Below are 18,209 nucleotides of genomic sequence, written 5' to 3'. Positions count from 1 at the left end.
CAGGATTCACCAAATATATTGGTGGGGCAACTGACCCAATAACACAAAGAGCTGGGGAGCTCACCGAACCATGACTAAAAATTGGCAGGTATGAGACTTATAGTTTTACCAACGTGCTTTCATGTGCACAGTGGCGTAACAAATGTTTAAGGGGCCCCCGCTCCGGATTTTATCTGAGTACTGTGCTGAGGGGGCCCCCTGCAGCTCGGGCCCCCTCAGCTCTGCAGATTTTTACATGAGCAAACATACATATGCATATTTGCTCATGCAAAATTACAATTCACACATTTTCTGTATGAGTACATATTTTAGGCATACTTCTGTAAACTCTTGTGAATTCATGAAAGGACATATACCATGGGTAAACATTTGTAATATTTTTTTTTAATTAGACCACTAATTATGTGTGGTGTTAGCCAAGACCTTTGTTTTTGTTAAATATATATATAAATTACCTACTGGCAGTCGCCAGTAGGCAGTTATAGTTAGGACCTAGGTTCCATAGGAAAAGTGTATTTTGGTACGATGAATCTTCACAAAATGCAGCGCCCTCCTTTGTCTGTGCATGGCAAGTTCTGGGTGATCTGTCAGGCAGGAGCCAAGAAATAGGGTGGAGTTCAAAGAAAGTGCTTTTTCCATGCAATTTCCCATAGAGATTTTGAACATGACAACAGCTCAAACTGCTGGACGGAATTACACCAAATTTGGTAGAGGTAGCTGTTGGTACAGAAAGAGCCATTTTTGTGATTTGTTGTAAATCCTTTCAGTAGTTGCAGAGTTATTAAAGAAAAAAGAAATATAGATATCAAGGAATGCAAATCCTCTACAGATCCCCCGCAGTGGATCCGCAAAGTCATGCGCCACCAGCAACGCCGTGGTTGGATGACCACAACCTGACAGGAAGGTTGTGCCCGCTATATTAAATAGCGAGGAGTTGTCACAGGGTCTTAAAACATTTCGGCAAGTGATGAAAGGGGTCAGGTTAGAGGTTCTCTAACCCCATGAGTGTGTTAGAGGAGTGTCAGAGGGACCTATGTTGTGTACAAAATTGAGTTAAAGCTGGGTTTTTCCCATACGGGAATCCGTGGATCCCCCCATGAGGCTCAGCGCGGCTGCGTGTAAATCTGTGATGGATTCTCGAATCTTGATGCACTTTGGAAAAAAAACACTTTCAGACCCACTCGGGTACTTTCACACTCATTTACAGACCCACCTCGGCAGTCAAGCACCCACTCAAAGACCTATGCAGGCATTCACACACCCTCACATAGAACCGTGCAGGCAAACTCAAACCCACTCACAGATCTGGATATGCACTCACACACCCACTCACAGAACAACACAGACATATGCAGACATTGACACAGCCACTCATAGACCCAGACAGACACTTACACACCCACTGACAGACACACAGTCAGAACCTCACACCTACTCGCAGACCCACTCAGACACTCTCACACCGGAAGAGGAGCTGGCCTAATGGGTAGGGGGGTCGACCTCTAACCTGGGATACTGGGTTTGAGTCTTGGCAATGACGCTGAACATCCTGTGATTCTGGGCAAATCACTTAATCTTCCTGTGCCTAATAAAAATGAATGTGTCCCCATGTAACGCAACCGGTGCTATATTAAGCGCTCTAATACCCGATTCCTTCGGGTCAAGTTCATGCCATATGAAACTCTGTAAAAAAACACGCCTTCACAGGCCCATATTGCCTCTCACACACCAACAAAACCACTTGCACACCCATACAGTGGAGATACATGTGGAGAAGTGTGGCTCACTGGTTAGAGGAGGCAGACCCTGATGCAGAGCTCAGACCCGGGACCAGGGTTCAATTCCCGACGCGGCAGGGTCTTGAGCTCAAATGTCCACGGACTTGATAATTCTCGCCTCGGTGCCTACTCGAATCATGGGTTCGCACTCTGCAACTCTGGGCAATAGCTTGCTTAATCTCCACTACGGCCCTACCGCGATGGGATGCCTGGTCTTCACCTTGGGGATACCCAGTAGGGGTTATCTCGCAGGGAAAGCCAGGATGGTTTCCCAAAGCAAGCGCTAAGAGACCTGTCGGTGATTTGGCGCTATATAAATCGAAAATTAACATAACATAACATACAGCTACTCACACACCCACCCACCTATGGGGCCACCCATTCCCCCACTCTCAAAGGTTACAGGTTACATTTGGAAAATTAAATTTAAAAAACCTTCCACATTCAGGAAATAACATTAACAAACCATAGAAATGTACTGAAAAAAACAAAGGTTACAGGGACATTATAGTTAGGAAAAGGAATTTTAAAAAACTCAGAAATTCACTGAAAAAACAAAGGTTACAGGGATGTTATAGTTCGGCTCATATTGTACATGAACAAAACCATTTCATGCAATAAAAATTCATCAGCCATAGTTACCTGAGCTAACTATAACTTACACCCCCACAATGCATTGCTTATGATGTAAGGCTAACTGCTATTAGCGCCTTGATGCCATTTGGCATTTGTTGTTCTTTAAAATATTTTTCATTCATGACATCACATATTACAACACTCATGACATCACTAATGATATCACGCATGAAATGAGTGATAGCATTCTTGATTTTCACAAGGAGCACATTGGCACACAAAGTTGTTTCCTTCAGTTCCATGGACTACTATGGCAATATATGAGTTTTTAAACATAAAACATGTTTGCCTCTAGCCAGTCTTTTTGTGGTACATTGGTGAAGACACCCACAACAATAACATTTTGAAAAAACTATATTAAAACAAAATGTGCATTGACAAACCAAAACAGTGGCAATCAGTGCCAAACCTTTTGTCTTTGCCAATGCTTATTTATTTTCATGTTTCTCATAATCTTGCTTAAACTAGTTTTACACTAATTTTCCATTTATTAGTATTTTTGGGAAACACTAGTATGTATCGAACACATTTTACTAAATAAGTGAAGCCTAGAATTGCAGTTTAGCAAACTATTTTTCTTCTAGTTGCTATTTTTGTGTACATTTTTATTTGACAGCAAATAATTAACAATTTTGCATTCAAGCTTTTGCAAGTATTTACAATAACCAGAGAGCATTTTGGGAGCATTATAGATATTCTCAAATTGTTAAACTTTGCAAACGTATGTGCAAATTTTTATGCTTGAACCACTGGCAGTAGTGCAAGTCAATCTCATCACATTTCTTTTACTAAACACTTTGCATTAATAAACCATAAATAAAAGTTTGAACTGCATGAACATATGGAATACAAGTCCTACCCTAACTTCAGATGGTGCTTTATTACAGATCCCTAATATTATACTGTAAACAGGCAGCCAAACTCCTGCAGGGGGTTCTGTCAACTTGTCCAAAGGTAAAATAAACATGGAAACTTGATGTCCTTAACACCAAACAATATGTCCTGAGCATCGTGCAATAGAAATGCCACACCCCTGGCTGTACAGGCTTGAAGACAGATGTTAGAAATGGGGTCTCTAACTGGCAGACGTTTGCTTCCTGCCCGAGTAGGGACTCTCACTCTAGTCAGATTATGTAAGTTACACATTAAAATAACCCCTGCTCACCCCCTTGGTAGCTTGGCACCGAGCACTCAGGATTATCCCAGAGGCAATGTGTAAAGTATTTGTGCACACACAGTAACACAGTGAAAACACCACAAAAGAACTCCAAACCAGTTTCTAAAAATAGAAAATATTTATTTGAATAAAACAAGATCAGAAGGACAAATATTCAACATATACAAGTCAAGATATGAATTTTGAAAGAATGAATAAAGTTGTAGTTCTTGAAAATCAATGGAAGCGTTTGATCTGGGCTTCTTAGATGCGTCAAAAATTATGTGAGGTGCAGGGGATGTGAAGTGTTGAAAAAGCAGGTGATGCTTTGAGCAGGCAGGGGAGGTGATACCTCAGTTCCTTACTGCGGTGCAAATGAAGAAATCGACATCCAGGGACAACGCATCGAAAATCAAGTCTTGCTGTGTCGATTTTTGAGCATTGAAGCAGACTTTGCGATGAGGTGGGGCGATACGTCACAGACCTCAGTGATGCAGTGCTTGAGACTCATGCAGCGGTAGTTCTTCGGAGTTGCTGTGATGAAAAGCTGGGGCGTACGTTGTAAGCTATGGTCGTTGCACCAGGCCGGAACCACGCTCCGTTACAGACTGCAGTGATGTGTCGAGTTGTGGTGGTGCTGTACCAATTCCGACCAACGCTTGGAGTCGATGCGTGGATTTTCTTTTTTGTATCCACAGAATCCACTTCCTAGGGCCCAGGAACTCGATTTGGCACCAGGTGGCAGAGTATGACTCACAGCAGCAGAGTCCACATGATTGCAGGTTAAGTCTTTGATGGCCCTGAGACTTCTTAACAGGAGGCAAGCTCAACTCAAGCCATTTGAGAACCTTGGAAGCAGGATGTAGAACGCAAAGTCCAGTTCTTTCACTCCCAGGACACAGGTAGCAAGCAACAGGCCAACACGGCAAAGCAAACAGCAAAGTGGCAGTCCTTCCTGACAGCAATCCAGCTCTTCTTTCTGGCGGAATGTCCTCAACCCAGAAGTGTTCTGAGTATATGGTGTCACATGTCCAGTACTTATACCTATTTCAGCCTTTGAAGCAAGCTTCAAGAAAAGTCTTTGGAGTACGCAAGACCTTGCCTTTCCCTTCTCAGGCTCCAGCCACACTACAGGGGATGAAGACATCTTTGTGTGAGGATAGCACACCCCTATTCAGTTGTCAGTGTCGACTCCTTCCACCACTGTAGCTCAGGAATGCCCTTCAGCCTGGTGATGGGCCATCAGGATATGCAGGGCACACCTCAGCTCCTTTGTGTGACTGTCTAGAGTGAATGCACAAACAGCCCAAAAGTTATCCTGACCCAGGCGTGTATTCAGAGACAGACAGAGGCACAGAATGGTTAAAGTAAGAAAATGCCAACTTTCTAAAAGTGACATTTTCAGACCTGCAATTTAAAATTTTTAAAAACAATTTCACTAAAAGATGTATTTTTCAATTGTGAGTCCATAAACACCAAACTCAATTTTTTGATCAGCTCCCAATAGGAAGATACACTTGTTAAATGTCACAAGGCAGCTCCAATATTAACCTATGCAAGTGCTAGGTCTTGCTGTAGTGAAAACCGCACTGAGCAGATTTTCACTACCAGCACAAGTAAAACACAGCAATACATATCCTAGCTTTTAAATTAACTGCAACTTGCCCATGGGCCTCCCCTGGGCCTTACAAAGGGGTGCCTTAAATGTAGTAAAAGGAAAGGTTTAGTCCTGACAAGTGGGTGCACTTGCCAGGTCGAAATGGCAGTGTAAAACTGCATACAAAGGTACTGCAGTGGCTGGCCTTAGACATGTTTGCATAGCTACTCATGAGGGTGGCACAATCAGTGTTGCAGTCCCACTAGGACCATTTGATTTACAGGTCCTGGGCACACACAGTGTACTGTACTAGGCACTTGCTAGTAAATCAAATATGCCAAATATGGAGCAACCAATTACCATTACCTTTTAGACAGGAAGCTTTTTCACACCTTCAGCTGTTTTCTAAATTAATTAATGGTAAGGGCAGTCATATTAGTTAAGGGGATGTCATTCCAGATTCTGGTTTTCCTCCTATTGCTGAGTTTTTTCTTTACTTCACTTCACTTCTTTGTCTCCAGTCTGGTGTCCAGGCTGTTGATGTACTGAGATACATCAGAGATGGTGAGCTTGTCAGCCAGATAGACAGGGATGGCAGTTGCGATGGCTCTATAGATGAGGCAGTTTGCCTTGAAGGCAGAGCAGGCCTTCCAGGGGAGCCAGTGAATATCCATTGTGGTGGACGTGATGTGATCATAAATATTTAGGCGATTGATGACACATAGTGCAGCATGTAGGATCACCTAAGGGAAGCCGGTATGGAACTTCGAAGTTCACGGAGAAGGAGATTGTCACCATCCAGATGTAAACGTACGAGGTCTTGAACATAAGTTGTGCAGTCAATTTCTAGGAGGAATAGTTTCACTTTTTTTAGCAAAGAGAAAGCACCACATCGGTTTAGTTTTCTTGGTGATGGTGAACTTCTCCAGCACCTCGAGACCCTCACAGGTGATTTGTTGCGCTCTGTTATTGTCTGATTAATTGATTGACTGATTGATCGCGTTCCTTGAGGATGAGACAAGTGTCCAGGGTGAATCAGAGAGATTTGGCGTTACTTGAAGTTTGGGGTTCGATCCCTTTACATTCATGTTGTTGAGTCAGGGTTTGGACTACTTGTTGCGTGTTGTTCTTCTCAAACAGGAGGAATTCTTTTTTGGTGAGGTTAAGTGTCAGGTAGATGCTAGATAACCAGATTGGGACGAAGTGCAGGCAATGAATGAGGAATTGGATGTCTAGAGTGGAGGAGACCTTTACGTAAAGTTGTGTGTTGTCAGCAAATTAATGGATTTTGATGCTGTTACCGGTGAGTAGAGTTCCATGTAGTGGTTAAAGATGAAAGGAGACTCACGCAGGGTTTAATGACTCACAAAAATATGAAAATGTACATACATTGTAAGCGCATGTCTACGATGTTCAGATGTGTGCATTTGGTTTGTAATTCTGGCCCTATGTACATTAAAATAAATGAAGGAGGAGAAATTTCATATTAATGAAAGCTGTAGCAGCCACTGTTTCCAGACCTTCAGGTAAGGAACTTTTGTAGTCCTTAGTCCGCAAAAGGAAGCCTATAGGGCAGTATGTAAAAGGGCAAAATGGGCTGCAGCCATCGGGGAGATGCAATAACCGTAGGCTCTCTTCATTCTCTTGCTTTCCAGTGTGCGAAGGCAAACAAATAAATAGTAAATACTCAACTTCTACTCAACAAAATAATGGTATACTGATGCTTCATTCAGAGTTTCAAACAACTGTTCCAGGAATTAATCTGCATTGGCCTAGTCAATGTTGTTTTGAATATAACTTGTGCTCTTTCCTACTTTATTCCCATAGATGTTCTGACAGCTTTACCGGCGCCCGTTGTCAAGAAACATTTCTACCAAGCAAGAAGGCTCAACCCAAAACTGCAACACTTACAAACGTCTTGGTGTTGGCCGTCGTCATAGGAGTGCTGTTCACGGCCGTCCTTTACTTCATTTGCAGGTAAATCAGCCCTACATTCTTAATTGTTTGTTCTATTTCCCTAAGATGTGCTTCCTTTAAGACTTACTGTGAAAGAATATGATTCAAGGGCATGATATTTACAAATGGCCCAATTCACAAAAGTAATCTGAGACAAAATCCTAACCTCTTAAATTTTGGTCTTAAATTAAATTTAGGACAAACATGAGTTTAACTTAAATTTAACTGAGACAAAATCCTAGTCGTAAAGTTAGGATTTTGTCTCAGTTAAGCTTAAGTATGTCTTAAGTTTAACTTAAGACCAGAACTTAATATTGACTGAGACAAAATCCTAACTTTAGTACTCCTAAATGCCTTCTGTGAATACCGAAAGTCGTTAAGTTAGGATTTTGTCTCAGATTACTTTTGTGAATTGGGCTCTAAGAGTGTGAACAAATCAGGAGTTTGGAACCATCAATTGGAAAACAATGAATGGTGGAGCCTTGAGTTAACCCACAAACAGTGAGCCACCCGAACAACCTGTCTGATTGTTACAGCGTTAGATATGTCATATTTTCCATAGTAGAGAGTGCCTTGTGGATATGTTTCCGTGCATCATATATAGAGCATGCATGGAAATTGTCTGGAATACCTCCAGAATCTTGTCGCCCCACTTAATCCCTGTTATTCCCTGAGATGGGAAAGTTCCAAGTGAGTTCTCCAACCAGATTATAATTGCAAAAAATAGTCTAAATATCCAGAACAACTCTAACTTATCTCTGAACCTCTGTAGGAAAGGACCTGTCTTTTTCAACTGTGATTAGATATCCACACAATTTGAAATTCTGAGCAATAACCCTATCGGTTCTGTCATTAATGGGGTTCATGTTTTTGATCTGTGCTGCCTGACTCCATAGACCTGAGATTTGAGTAGAAGGAAACATTTTAGTGCTTTATAAAACAGAGAAAGTAAATAAATACAGACGACTCACTTTATTTGTTTTTCTTCTGATATTACGAACTATATGTTGACATCCTTTAAATATAAAGTTTGAATAAAATTTGCCTGTCTATCCCAATTAGGCTTTAACTGTGCAGAAAAGATTTCCAGATAACCTCTGAAGTTCCATTTTATTTGAATCGTAAACGGTGCCGGGTAATTAAAGCTCAATATATAACTCTATGTTCTTCTCCGATTCTGTAGTTCTAAATGTGACTCATCTTCCCAGAAGTTATTTGGCATTCCATGTCATTGTGCCTTGGCTCTGATTCCACCATCTATAGATTAATGTACACCAGTGAGCCTCTTCTTCAGAAGTCTTTGTTGTACAAACGAGGTTCTGCTAGAAGAAGGTCAGTCTCATGGTTGCAAATCAATGTGCTTAACCTATTTAACTATATTTTCTTCGTTTGTAGAGGTTATTTTTCCATTCATAAATGTGGAACGTGACAACAGCATTTGATTGTGTAAATAGAGGCTCCTCGAGTCAACCTTAGCCTTCTCTGAGTCGCCATAAATCTTCATTACAATAACTCAGTCTTGTGCTAGATATTGACATAAGAACTGAACTGTTCCCCAGTGAAACTACTGGAAAGGGGGTTTCAATAGGGTTATTTGTTGGCACTGATGTTGTTTCTCCCCTACATAAATGGGATAAAGCGGTACCTTATCAGATCTGAATCAGATGTGGGGCGTGAATCTTCTGATATTATTTGCTCCTTGCTGAAATCCACTTTTTGAAGTCGGGGAAACCTTGCTCAACCAGTTACAAAAGTTACCAGTGGAATTGGGAATTCAGTGTGAGCGAAAACCTCCCTCTCAATAGCTTCACCTTAAGTTTTACTAAAAATATCTGGCAAAATGTGCAGTGGAGTACTGCCTGAATGTGGATAATTACCAGAGGCGAGGCGTATGCAAGGGCACCAATATTTTCAAAATTACTAAATGTGCAGAGGGACTGGGCGCCCAAGTGATTTGCAGCTCATGTTGTTACATTTTGAAGATTTTAGTATCCAAAGACATTTATGAATTAACTTCTCCAAGTCAAAGAATAATACTGTAGGTAGAGGGGATGCAAGTTAGTTACGCTTAAGTAATGGTCGATTGAGGATGCCTAGTTTTATAATTACCTTGGATTTATGGATCATATCACCAGAGTTAAACATATTAGAAAAACAACCCAACATATGTTTCAATCTAATGCAGGTATTCTAGCTTTTCATTGTGGCATGTAAATGATGCCGCAATGAAAGTTTATTATGAGAATCTGGTAACAAATCTGACATTTTTTGCAAGAAATCTGGGTCTTCAATGTAAGCAGACGTATTAAGATGACACAAAATACTATATTTGAAGAGCTTGTGACAGCTTCAATCTAGTACAAGTTCATGATGGAAAGATTGAAGGACAGGAGAGGGTGCTTGCGGGTGTCAACGGGGGCACTACAGCGTGCAGTAGCCCTCGCCTGGTGTGACCACCCACAGTGCAGCTGTGACCAGGAGGTGCTGCTTTCAAAAGCAGCAAGCCGCTCCTGCAGCATGGGATGTGCCCGGGCAAACGCTGGCCCTGTCTGCGCCCGTCCGTCTGGACAAGGCTGGGGGGGCGTGACCTCTTGGCCCTGGAATGCCTCCCCTAGAAGTGATTGGTCTGCATCAATCAGGAACGCTGAGCCTGGATGTGCCTTCTTGCTCTTCCTTGGCTTGCATTGACTCTGCCACCTATACTTTGTTGCCTCAACTACTCTGCGTGTTTGCAGCTTTCTCCTACGATGGGTATGTAGCACCTTGAAGACAGTGAGTGCCAAGTCAGCTATTGGCATGAACCATACTACTATTGATTTCTTTCTTGCCAGAGCAGTCGAATCCATCTTCATAGAATTTCACTAGGAGGAACATCGCCAGTCTCTGGGTCTCGATGGTCCTGTTGGATTTCCAGAGCAAGTTGGTGGGGGCGCTGGCAATTCATGCTGTTAACCAGTTGGCAGTAAGGATTGTGGACAAAGAATATTTGTACAGGCCTTCCTCTGTCTTGGTCCCGGACAAGCCCTCCCCTGGGAATTCCTCCTCCCATCTTTTTTCTGCCCCTCCTTCCACTGCTCCTCCATAGTTGGTTTGTTCACCTGCGGCGAAACGCAAGCAAAAGAGTCCGCGAGGTACTGAAGTTCCTCACAGCCAGTCTGGCTCTGTTAGCTCCTCGCCCCTTCCTATTGATGACTCTTTATGGGCTCATGTCTTTCATAACATTGGCAGTTACTGTAAAAATCTTCTTTCACCACTCTGGGAGAAGTTGGAACAGTTGGGACCGTAGTCGGGCAGATTCTTGCTTCATGACAGTACCAGCAGAAGCCTTCTGTAACAGAGCCTTCACTTTTGTTGAAGGATGCGGGTAAAATTCCTGCAATATCATTAGTCAATGGGCCACCGTTTGTGTCACATTCAGTTCCGCCATTTGCTGCTGTGGGTTCATGTGTATCCGACTCCTCTTTCACCCGTGCAGTCGTGGGCATTGTAACCAGCCCCTCGGGATCCGGCACACGCGCATCTCAGCTGACCCATGCGCAACGGACTGAGTGTCTTTGCTGCTGATTGTCAACTTCCCACCTGCTTGCTGGTTTTAGCTGGCGTCCCCCATTGTCATAGGCTGCTCTGAGGGCTACTCGCCGGCTTCGCAATAAGGTGTGCCACTGGTTTTTCCAATTATTCCATGTCGACACTAATGAACATAAGAATATACTGATGGTGCGCTGTGTGGCACGTTTTGTGCCTACTATCAAGACAATACAAGGGGGCTGCGTGATACTGAATTTTAGGTATCTTGTTTTGGTTAAAACTATTTTCTTTTTGGGGCCCCCGGGCCGACTTGCTGCCAGGAACATCAATGGGCTTCTTTTCAGACCCCTTTATCTGCGCCAAAACACTTCACCACCGCAAGGCTTGGCAGGTAATAGTTTCCCAGAGAGTAGCTACATTTCATGTAAGAACTGGTTTGCACCTTTAACGGAAATATATGAGTTGTATTGACTTAGTTAGACTGAAAGGTGCTCTCGATGTTCTTGATGGGAATTTGTACTGTGGTCTGCCCGCTCTGATTGGGCCGATAAGTAGCCATAGGCCTGTTAGCACATATTATGCTACAGCAATGAACACTACTACAAATTTGCAGGCCCTCCTCGGGCAATTTGCCTTCAGTCACCTCCCTTGTCAGCCAATGGGTAACCGGCTGTAGCCGCCTCTGAGAGCGCAGCCTTGGGAACAGGTCAGGACGTAGGAGGGGTTTCCCAAGGCAACTATTTTACCTTTATTAGTTGGAATGTGACATGTCTTAAAGATAAAGTGACAAATCCTGATTGGGTAGTCTTCATTGGAAATATGACCTGGTAGCTATGCAGGAGAACTGGGCTAGCTCCCCCATTGTGTGCAAAGAATTCTCTTGATATTCGATCTCTGCAGTGGCTCCTCTCATGGGAGGGCTAGGGGGTGGCCTTGCCATTTTGGTTAGGCTGTACCTCAGGATAGGTGTGTCAATAGTGAACATACCTAGTCATCGTATCAAACCCTGTATATGAGAGAGAGGCACAGTGCCTTCTGTTTTTATGTAGTCCATTTTAATAATAATGATTTTTCAAGTTCTTATTCTTGTTTGTTTGAGGATTTGTTTGCTTTTATTTTGAGCCTTGAAATTTGAAGGGAGGTGCATGCTCAGCTGCTGAGGCTCCTATTATGCGGGGATTTTAATGCCAAACTGGGGGATGTGATTGTGGAACTGGGCTGTGTGAGTTCCGTCGCTAGTTGTGCACCTGGGGACACTGGGTGGGCCGAAGTGAGGAGACTCCTTGCCATGTCGGACTTAGTAGATATTATGTGGTATTTTCGGCACACTGGGCCCTGCAAACCCACATAGAGGGGATGGGGCGGGGTTCGTCAATGACTGCATCTTCACCTCCAGGCAATTAGTGCAGTGATGTTTAGCTAGCGAGGTGGTTAAACCCAGTGGGGCAATCATAATGCACTTTTGATTGTTGGGGCTTATCCTCTGAGAGATGCGTGATCTAATCAATAAACATTTCGCAAATAGACTGAGTGTGGTGTGGCATCTTAAAGATCCTGAGGCCACATTTGGTGCCTTACTTAAAAAGTATTTGTCTACTTTATTGGGCTCCTTAAGTAATGATTATGGGGAAGCTCTTATGAGTCTCCATCATGGGTCCTATTTTGAAACCAGCTAGGTCCAAGACAGAGCATCTAGGCTGGTTTGATGCTAGCTGCTCGGTGGTCAATCATCAGGCATACTCTGTCCTGGATGCCCAGAGATGTTGGGGCAGTAAGAGCAGCAATGCTAGCGTACATCTTTGCTCTCAAGGAAAGGAAGTATGCCTTTTTCCAAAGGCACTGAGAAACTCTCGGTCTTCCTGCCGCGCATAATTGTAGTAAGGAATTTGTGACACAGTTAATCGACATTGATATTATGATGCCCCCCAAATCATCTTCTGATGGGTAATATCTCAGGTCAGGATTGGGTTAGGCATTTTACCGCAACCAACTCCTTTCGCTCTTCCCGCCTCTTCAGGTTTCACTTCAGGAAGTTGAGAAAACACTTCAATTTAGGCCAAATGGTACAGCTACAGGCCCAGTGGACCCCTATGTACCTTTTAAAATGTAACATGGATTTTTGGGCCCCCCTGTTGGTAAATCTTTTTTAACAGCTCTCTGTGTACCCGTGTGCTGGAGTCCTGGATTTTATCCACCATAGTTCCTACTTTCAGAAAGGGGGACAGACTCAGAGGCTCACCTATCTGCTATAGGCCCATCTCCCTTATTGCTAGTTCTGTGAAGGTTTTATGGAGGATTTTCTTTAATCATCACCTTCAGGCTTGGGCTAATGATAACAACATTCTGTCTCCTTGTCAGGTTGGCTTCCGTCCTGGGTAAGGTACAGTAGAACAATGCCTGAAGTACACATCGCAAGGCGCTGCACCCTGTTCCTGGCCTTTGATTTGGTAAACAGAAGTGAACTGTGGATGCTGCTGCTTAATTTAGGGATTGACATCACTATCGTTAATTTCTTACACTCCCTTCACGAAATCCTGGGCGCCAGGGTGCGGTATGGAGAAGCAGGAGAACTTTCAGATGTTTTTCTGTTAGTGAGGTGCGTTTTAGCCCACCTGTTATTTATTATTTACATCAACGCTCTTTGCACCCAGTTATCTATGTCTACTGAGGACATCCCCAGGGTTGCAAGTTTTCTTGTCCCCGTGTTATTATATGCTGATGATGCAGTGTTTATGGCCAAGACACTGCGTTCTCTGCGGTCACTAGTTGACTCATTTGTGACATTTATGGTTAGCCTAGACATGAAGACAAGCTTCAGGAAGAAACGTATAATGGCCTGTGGGCCGGGACGGAAGTCTCTGGCTTCCTTAAAGATACAAGAGCAGTCTTTGTGCTCAGTGCCAAATATCCGTTATTTGGGTATTACGTTTGATGATGATAATAACTCTTGGCAATCGCAGGTGAACATTGTGCATTATTTTGCTAGGGAAGACGGCAGGGTCCCTATCCAACCTCTCTCAGAAGGGGGGTAAGAGCAGCATTTTACCATATTCAAAGATTTATAGCCTGCAATGTGTCCCCACCGCGACTTATGGGGCAGGGTGTGGGGATATCACAATGCTGCTCCAATACAGTCAGGGAAAAATAGGATTTGCAGGCATCTAATGTGTCTGCCGCTCTGCGCTTCCAACTTTGCCTTGCGTTCTGAGCTCAATTTTTGCCTACGTAATTGACCATAATAAGATGGCCAACCTTCTACCTTTGGTGAGCATATGGTCCAATAACAAAATTGTTTGCAATAGAGAGGTTATTCGTGATTGTGTTAATCTTGACAAGGGCTTGTCCATTCCTTGGCTGTACTATATAAAGAAGTCCTTAGCTGAGATTGGGTTTCTAGACCTGTTTTTTTCCCCCTCAATCACCTCTGACCAAAGTTACCATTCTAATCGCCCGTGCCCCCTAGACCATGGTAGCAGGTGGAGAACCAGACCATATGTAGGTACACATGCGAAGAGCAGGACCTTGTCCCATATGGGATGATTTCTCTCAGACTTGGTCCGGCCATAAAACCGGCAGCTGCCGCAGTGGAGGAGAGAGGAAAGGCAAGTCCAATGCAGCCTTGAAAGATTTTAGGTGGTATTATCATAGGGGAGATGTCATGCTAGTTATTCTCATAGCGATTAACCCCTGCCCCTTCTCCTGACCCGCATAATAATGAACTCCAAAAAACCTCCCCCTTAAATCAAGCTTTGAAGTGTATCGTAAGGAAGCCAGCCACTACAAGTGCTGTGGGGATATCACTCCTACCCATCTATGACACATTTCCCTTCTTGCTAAAAGTATTCTATAGAATGAAAAGTGTCTAGCCATACCTGTAATGTTATCTGTGATTCCAAATATGATCAAAGAGAGGCTTACTTTTATTTGCAGCCTCAGTATACTTGAAATAGTCTTACTCACTGCCTCCCAAAATTCGAGATAGCTGGACATTGTTGGAACATGTGGATGTCTGATGTTTTCTCCAGCCTGCATTTCATGCATTTGGCGGGGCTTTCTTTTGACATTTTTGACAACCTTTGCGTAGATAAATAGGCCCTATCGAGAGAGAAAAGATGGTTCCTCTTTAACCAAGCAGGTTTGACAATTAAAAAAATAGTGCTCATTGATACTTGCCACAGGTGCTGCCACGGCTCTCCCGGTAAGCTCTCGCCCCATAGTTCTGCAAGTATGAAGCATCCATTTATGGTTTCTTGGATCGCCCAATACCATGTTGATACCTCCTTCCTCCTTGGAGGTCTCATCACCAGTTATTCTTCCAGGGGGTTGCCCACCCCAATCGAGGACCTCTGATTTTGCGTCGAACTGCTTAGTTGAATGTTCTTAAATTTTGAGATTCTCCCTTCCAGGTTGTTACTCAACTCTGCTCATGATATGAGGTTCCTGTCCTGAGCTAAGTCTCCCAAACATCCTAGTCCCGACTTACTGAAAGGTATTGCCAGTTTGCCTTTTAGGCAATCAGGTGTTCCTGGAGAGTCCCAAACAGGAGCCACGCTCGAATAGTAGCCTAAACCACTGCATTGTTTAATGCTTACCCAAATTATGGCCACTGCTTCTTGCACCTTACGTCTGATCATTTTGAAGTATTTGGGGTTCCCATACTTAAAAAGAAAGCAGTTCGATTGTAAGTTAGCTCCCTTGAGCATTGCCGAAAACATGGACACTACTTCAGAACCATCTGAGGAATTTTTGAGCATTCTGGAGTGGGATAGCTGAAAGGCGCACACATTATGGGTCCGATTCCGATTCGGGAAAATGCCCTCCGAATAGCCGTACGTAGCTTTTTTCCCCGTACAATTCGTATGGAGAACCGTACCCGTATGTACAACCTAGTACGATGTGTACCCAAAGCAGTTCTCCGTACGAATCGTACCGAAGACCGTACAACACACTGATCCATACGAATCGCATTCGGAACTCGCAGTACGCGATGTCCGTATGGATCGAAGCTGTATTTTCCGACCCAGCAAGTACAAGTGGTATCGACAACACTCCGTATGACTCTTTTTCTACAGGAGCTTAAAACATCCGTAAAAGCAGATTTTGCCTCGAAATGCGTACGAAACGGAACCCCACGGTACTGTGCATACACCCCATGATAGCAGGCGTACAGTGCGTCGGGTACAGTGCGTACACCCTGGATTTCAGGGGTACGCTGCATATGTCCTTGTGCGTACACCCCATGAATATTGGCGTATGGTGCGTAGGGGTACGGTTCATACCCCCCAAGGCCGTAGGTGTACGGTGTGTACACCCTGTGCGTTTAGGGGTACGGTGCATATGTGAATGTGTGGCTCTCCGTACGAATTGCCTATACGAGACGTGTTCCATATGAATCGCGTATTCATTACCCGTTCTGGACCGTACTTGGCGGGTCGTACGGCATGTTTACGAGTTGTACGGTTCACTGTGAGAATGTAATTCGTACGGATTTAACCTTGTTTTTCTTACGGTTCGCACAGATTCGGACGTATTTCTATCCTACGGATCGTACTACGCGATTCGGACGGATTTGTACGATTCGTACGGAAACGGCTTCGAATACGAATCGTCGTACGGATTCGTTTCCCGAATCGGAATCGGACCCCATATTGGAGTTCCGGGAGGACAAACCCCTTTCTCCCTTCTACGCCACAACTTTTTCCAGGAAATTCTTATACCTTTATAGGCTCAAATATAAGAAGTGAATGTTGAAATCTATCAATATCTGACTTTCCAAAGTGTAGAGCTATTGTATTGAACAGAAAGGTAATCTTTGGCAGTATGGACATTTTTATCAAGTTTACCCTCACAAAAATTGTCAGAGGGAGGTGCACCCAAGTCTTCATTAGCCTAGTGCATTCCTTTATGCCCTCCTTCGAATTAACCCTTTTTAATGTCCTGTACAATCTTCACCCCCAAGTATCTAATTTCTTTCTTAATCAGAGAGTTTATGATTCCTGAGTTCCAAGCCATTATTTCGGTCTTCTCTGTATTCACTTCGTACCCTGACACCTTTCCTAAGTCAACTGCATGTTGAAATTGTTGAAATATGACTGTCTGGCAGCAGAAAGGTCTGAAGTGTACACCATTAGGTCATCTGCTTATAGTGCTACCTTTCTCTCCCATCCTTCATGCCTAAAGCTTGGAATGTTCTCAGCATATGTGAGCTCTTTTGCAAAAATCTAAATGTAGAGGTTGAAAAAGAGAGGGGACAGGGAACAACCCTGTCTTGTGCCTCTAGATATTTTAAACAACTTAGTCATCTTGCCTCCACTAACATTTTGGCTGTTGGGTCCTGATATATTAATTGAATAACCTTTTGAAAATTCTTCCCCAAGTTAAATTTTTACAACATAACCACCAAATACACCCAGTTTACTCTATTGAATGCTTTAGTAGCATCAAGGGTTGTGACTGCTAAGCGGAGTGAATGTACCGAGGCCAGGTCAATTGCGCCTATGAGACTGTATGTAAGCTCATGTAGGTATCTGCCTTTTACAAAAGCCTTCTGGTCCCCCTGTAACAAACTCCTGCTACTGTGCTTAACCTGTCTGCTAGGACTTTCGCAAATATCTTATTGTCTGTGTTGAGCAATAAAATTGGCTCATATGACTCACAGTTAGCAGGGTTTTTCCCTGGTTTTAGTGTTAGTGAGAAAGTCACCTCCCCCCAGGATACCGGCAGTTGTAGATCTTTATTTAAGATCTCATTAAACACTTGGGTCATAAAGGAAACTACTACATCCCCCAGACTACTATATAGGTCTGTTGGTATCCTGTCCAGACCTGCAGCCTTCCCCTTTTTACTGGACTTTAGAACTTTCTTTACCTCCTCTTGAGGGATTTCATTGTCTAGAATGTTTTGTTGTGTCTCGTCTAATGATTTCTTCGTTGTTGGACCCAACCACTTAGCCACTTCCTCCTCAGTAATTACCCTCTTTTCAGTGTACAGCTTTTAGAAATATTCATAAAAGGCTTCCGCTATATCTGATTCAGTCTATAATTTATCCATATTTTGTTTGCCCTCTATTTCTTTTATAAGGTTACGATTTTTATCTGATTTTACCATCGAGGCCAATAATCTCCCAGCTCCTTCCCCATACTCGAAATGCGCCAATTTGCTAACTTCCCAGCGCTTCAAAACCCTTGTCTGCAAAATCGCTTCTAACTGCTCTTTCAAACTCTCTAACTTTTCGTCCTACCTGTGCCTTCTTTTGTCGTTGCTGTTATCAGTCTTGCCCACCACTAGAGTCTTTATTTCGCTTTCGAAGCGACTTACCTCCTTTCTATACCGCCGATTTCTAATACAGAGTTTGCTTTTGATTTTCCCAGAGGTAAGCTTTAATTGTCTCCCAGACTACCCAGGTGAATGCTGACCCCCGTATAGTGTTCTAAAAATTCCACTGTCACCCCATGCAGATAATACATTTCTTCCCCATCGGAGAGTAGAGTCCAATCTAACGTCCAGTGTCTATCTGAATGCCTGCTGTTTATTCCAAGGTCCATCAAGACCCCTGAAT

The 18,209-nt window shown here is 43.4% G+C and overlaps 1 protein-coding gene across 3 annotated transcripts in view; it reads left to right on the top strand.

Annotated features, from left to right (window-relative positions):
* Nucleotides 1–18,209, top strand: part of NRG4 (neuregulin 4) — a 210,993-nt gene that overhangs the window by 103,024 nt on the left and 89,760 nt on the right. For all 3 annotated transcript variants that reach the window (XM_086959356.1, XM_086959357.1, XM_086959358.1), the window contains exon 4: nt 6,995–7,144. In XM_086959356.1, the coding sequence (XP_086815482.1) occupies nt 6,995–7,144 (150 nt within the window). The remainder of the gene's footprint in view (nt 1–6,994; nt 7,145–18,209) is intronic.

Source organism: Lissotriton vulgaris, chromosome 2_2 (assembly GCF_964263255.1).
Source record: "Lissotriton vulgaris chromosome 2_2, aLisVul1.2, whole genome shotgun sequence".
NCBI classification, from domain to species: Eukaryota; Metazoa; Chordata; class Amphibia; order Caudata; family Salamandridae; genus Lissotriton; species Lissotriton vulgaris.
Note: the sequence above shows the minus strand (reverse complement) of the source record. Positions and strands in the feature narration are given on the sequence as shown.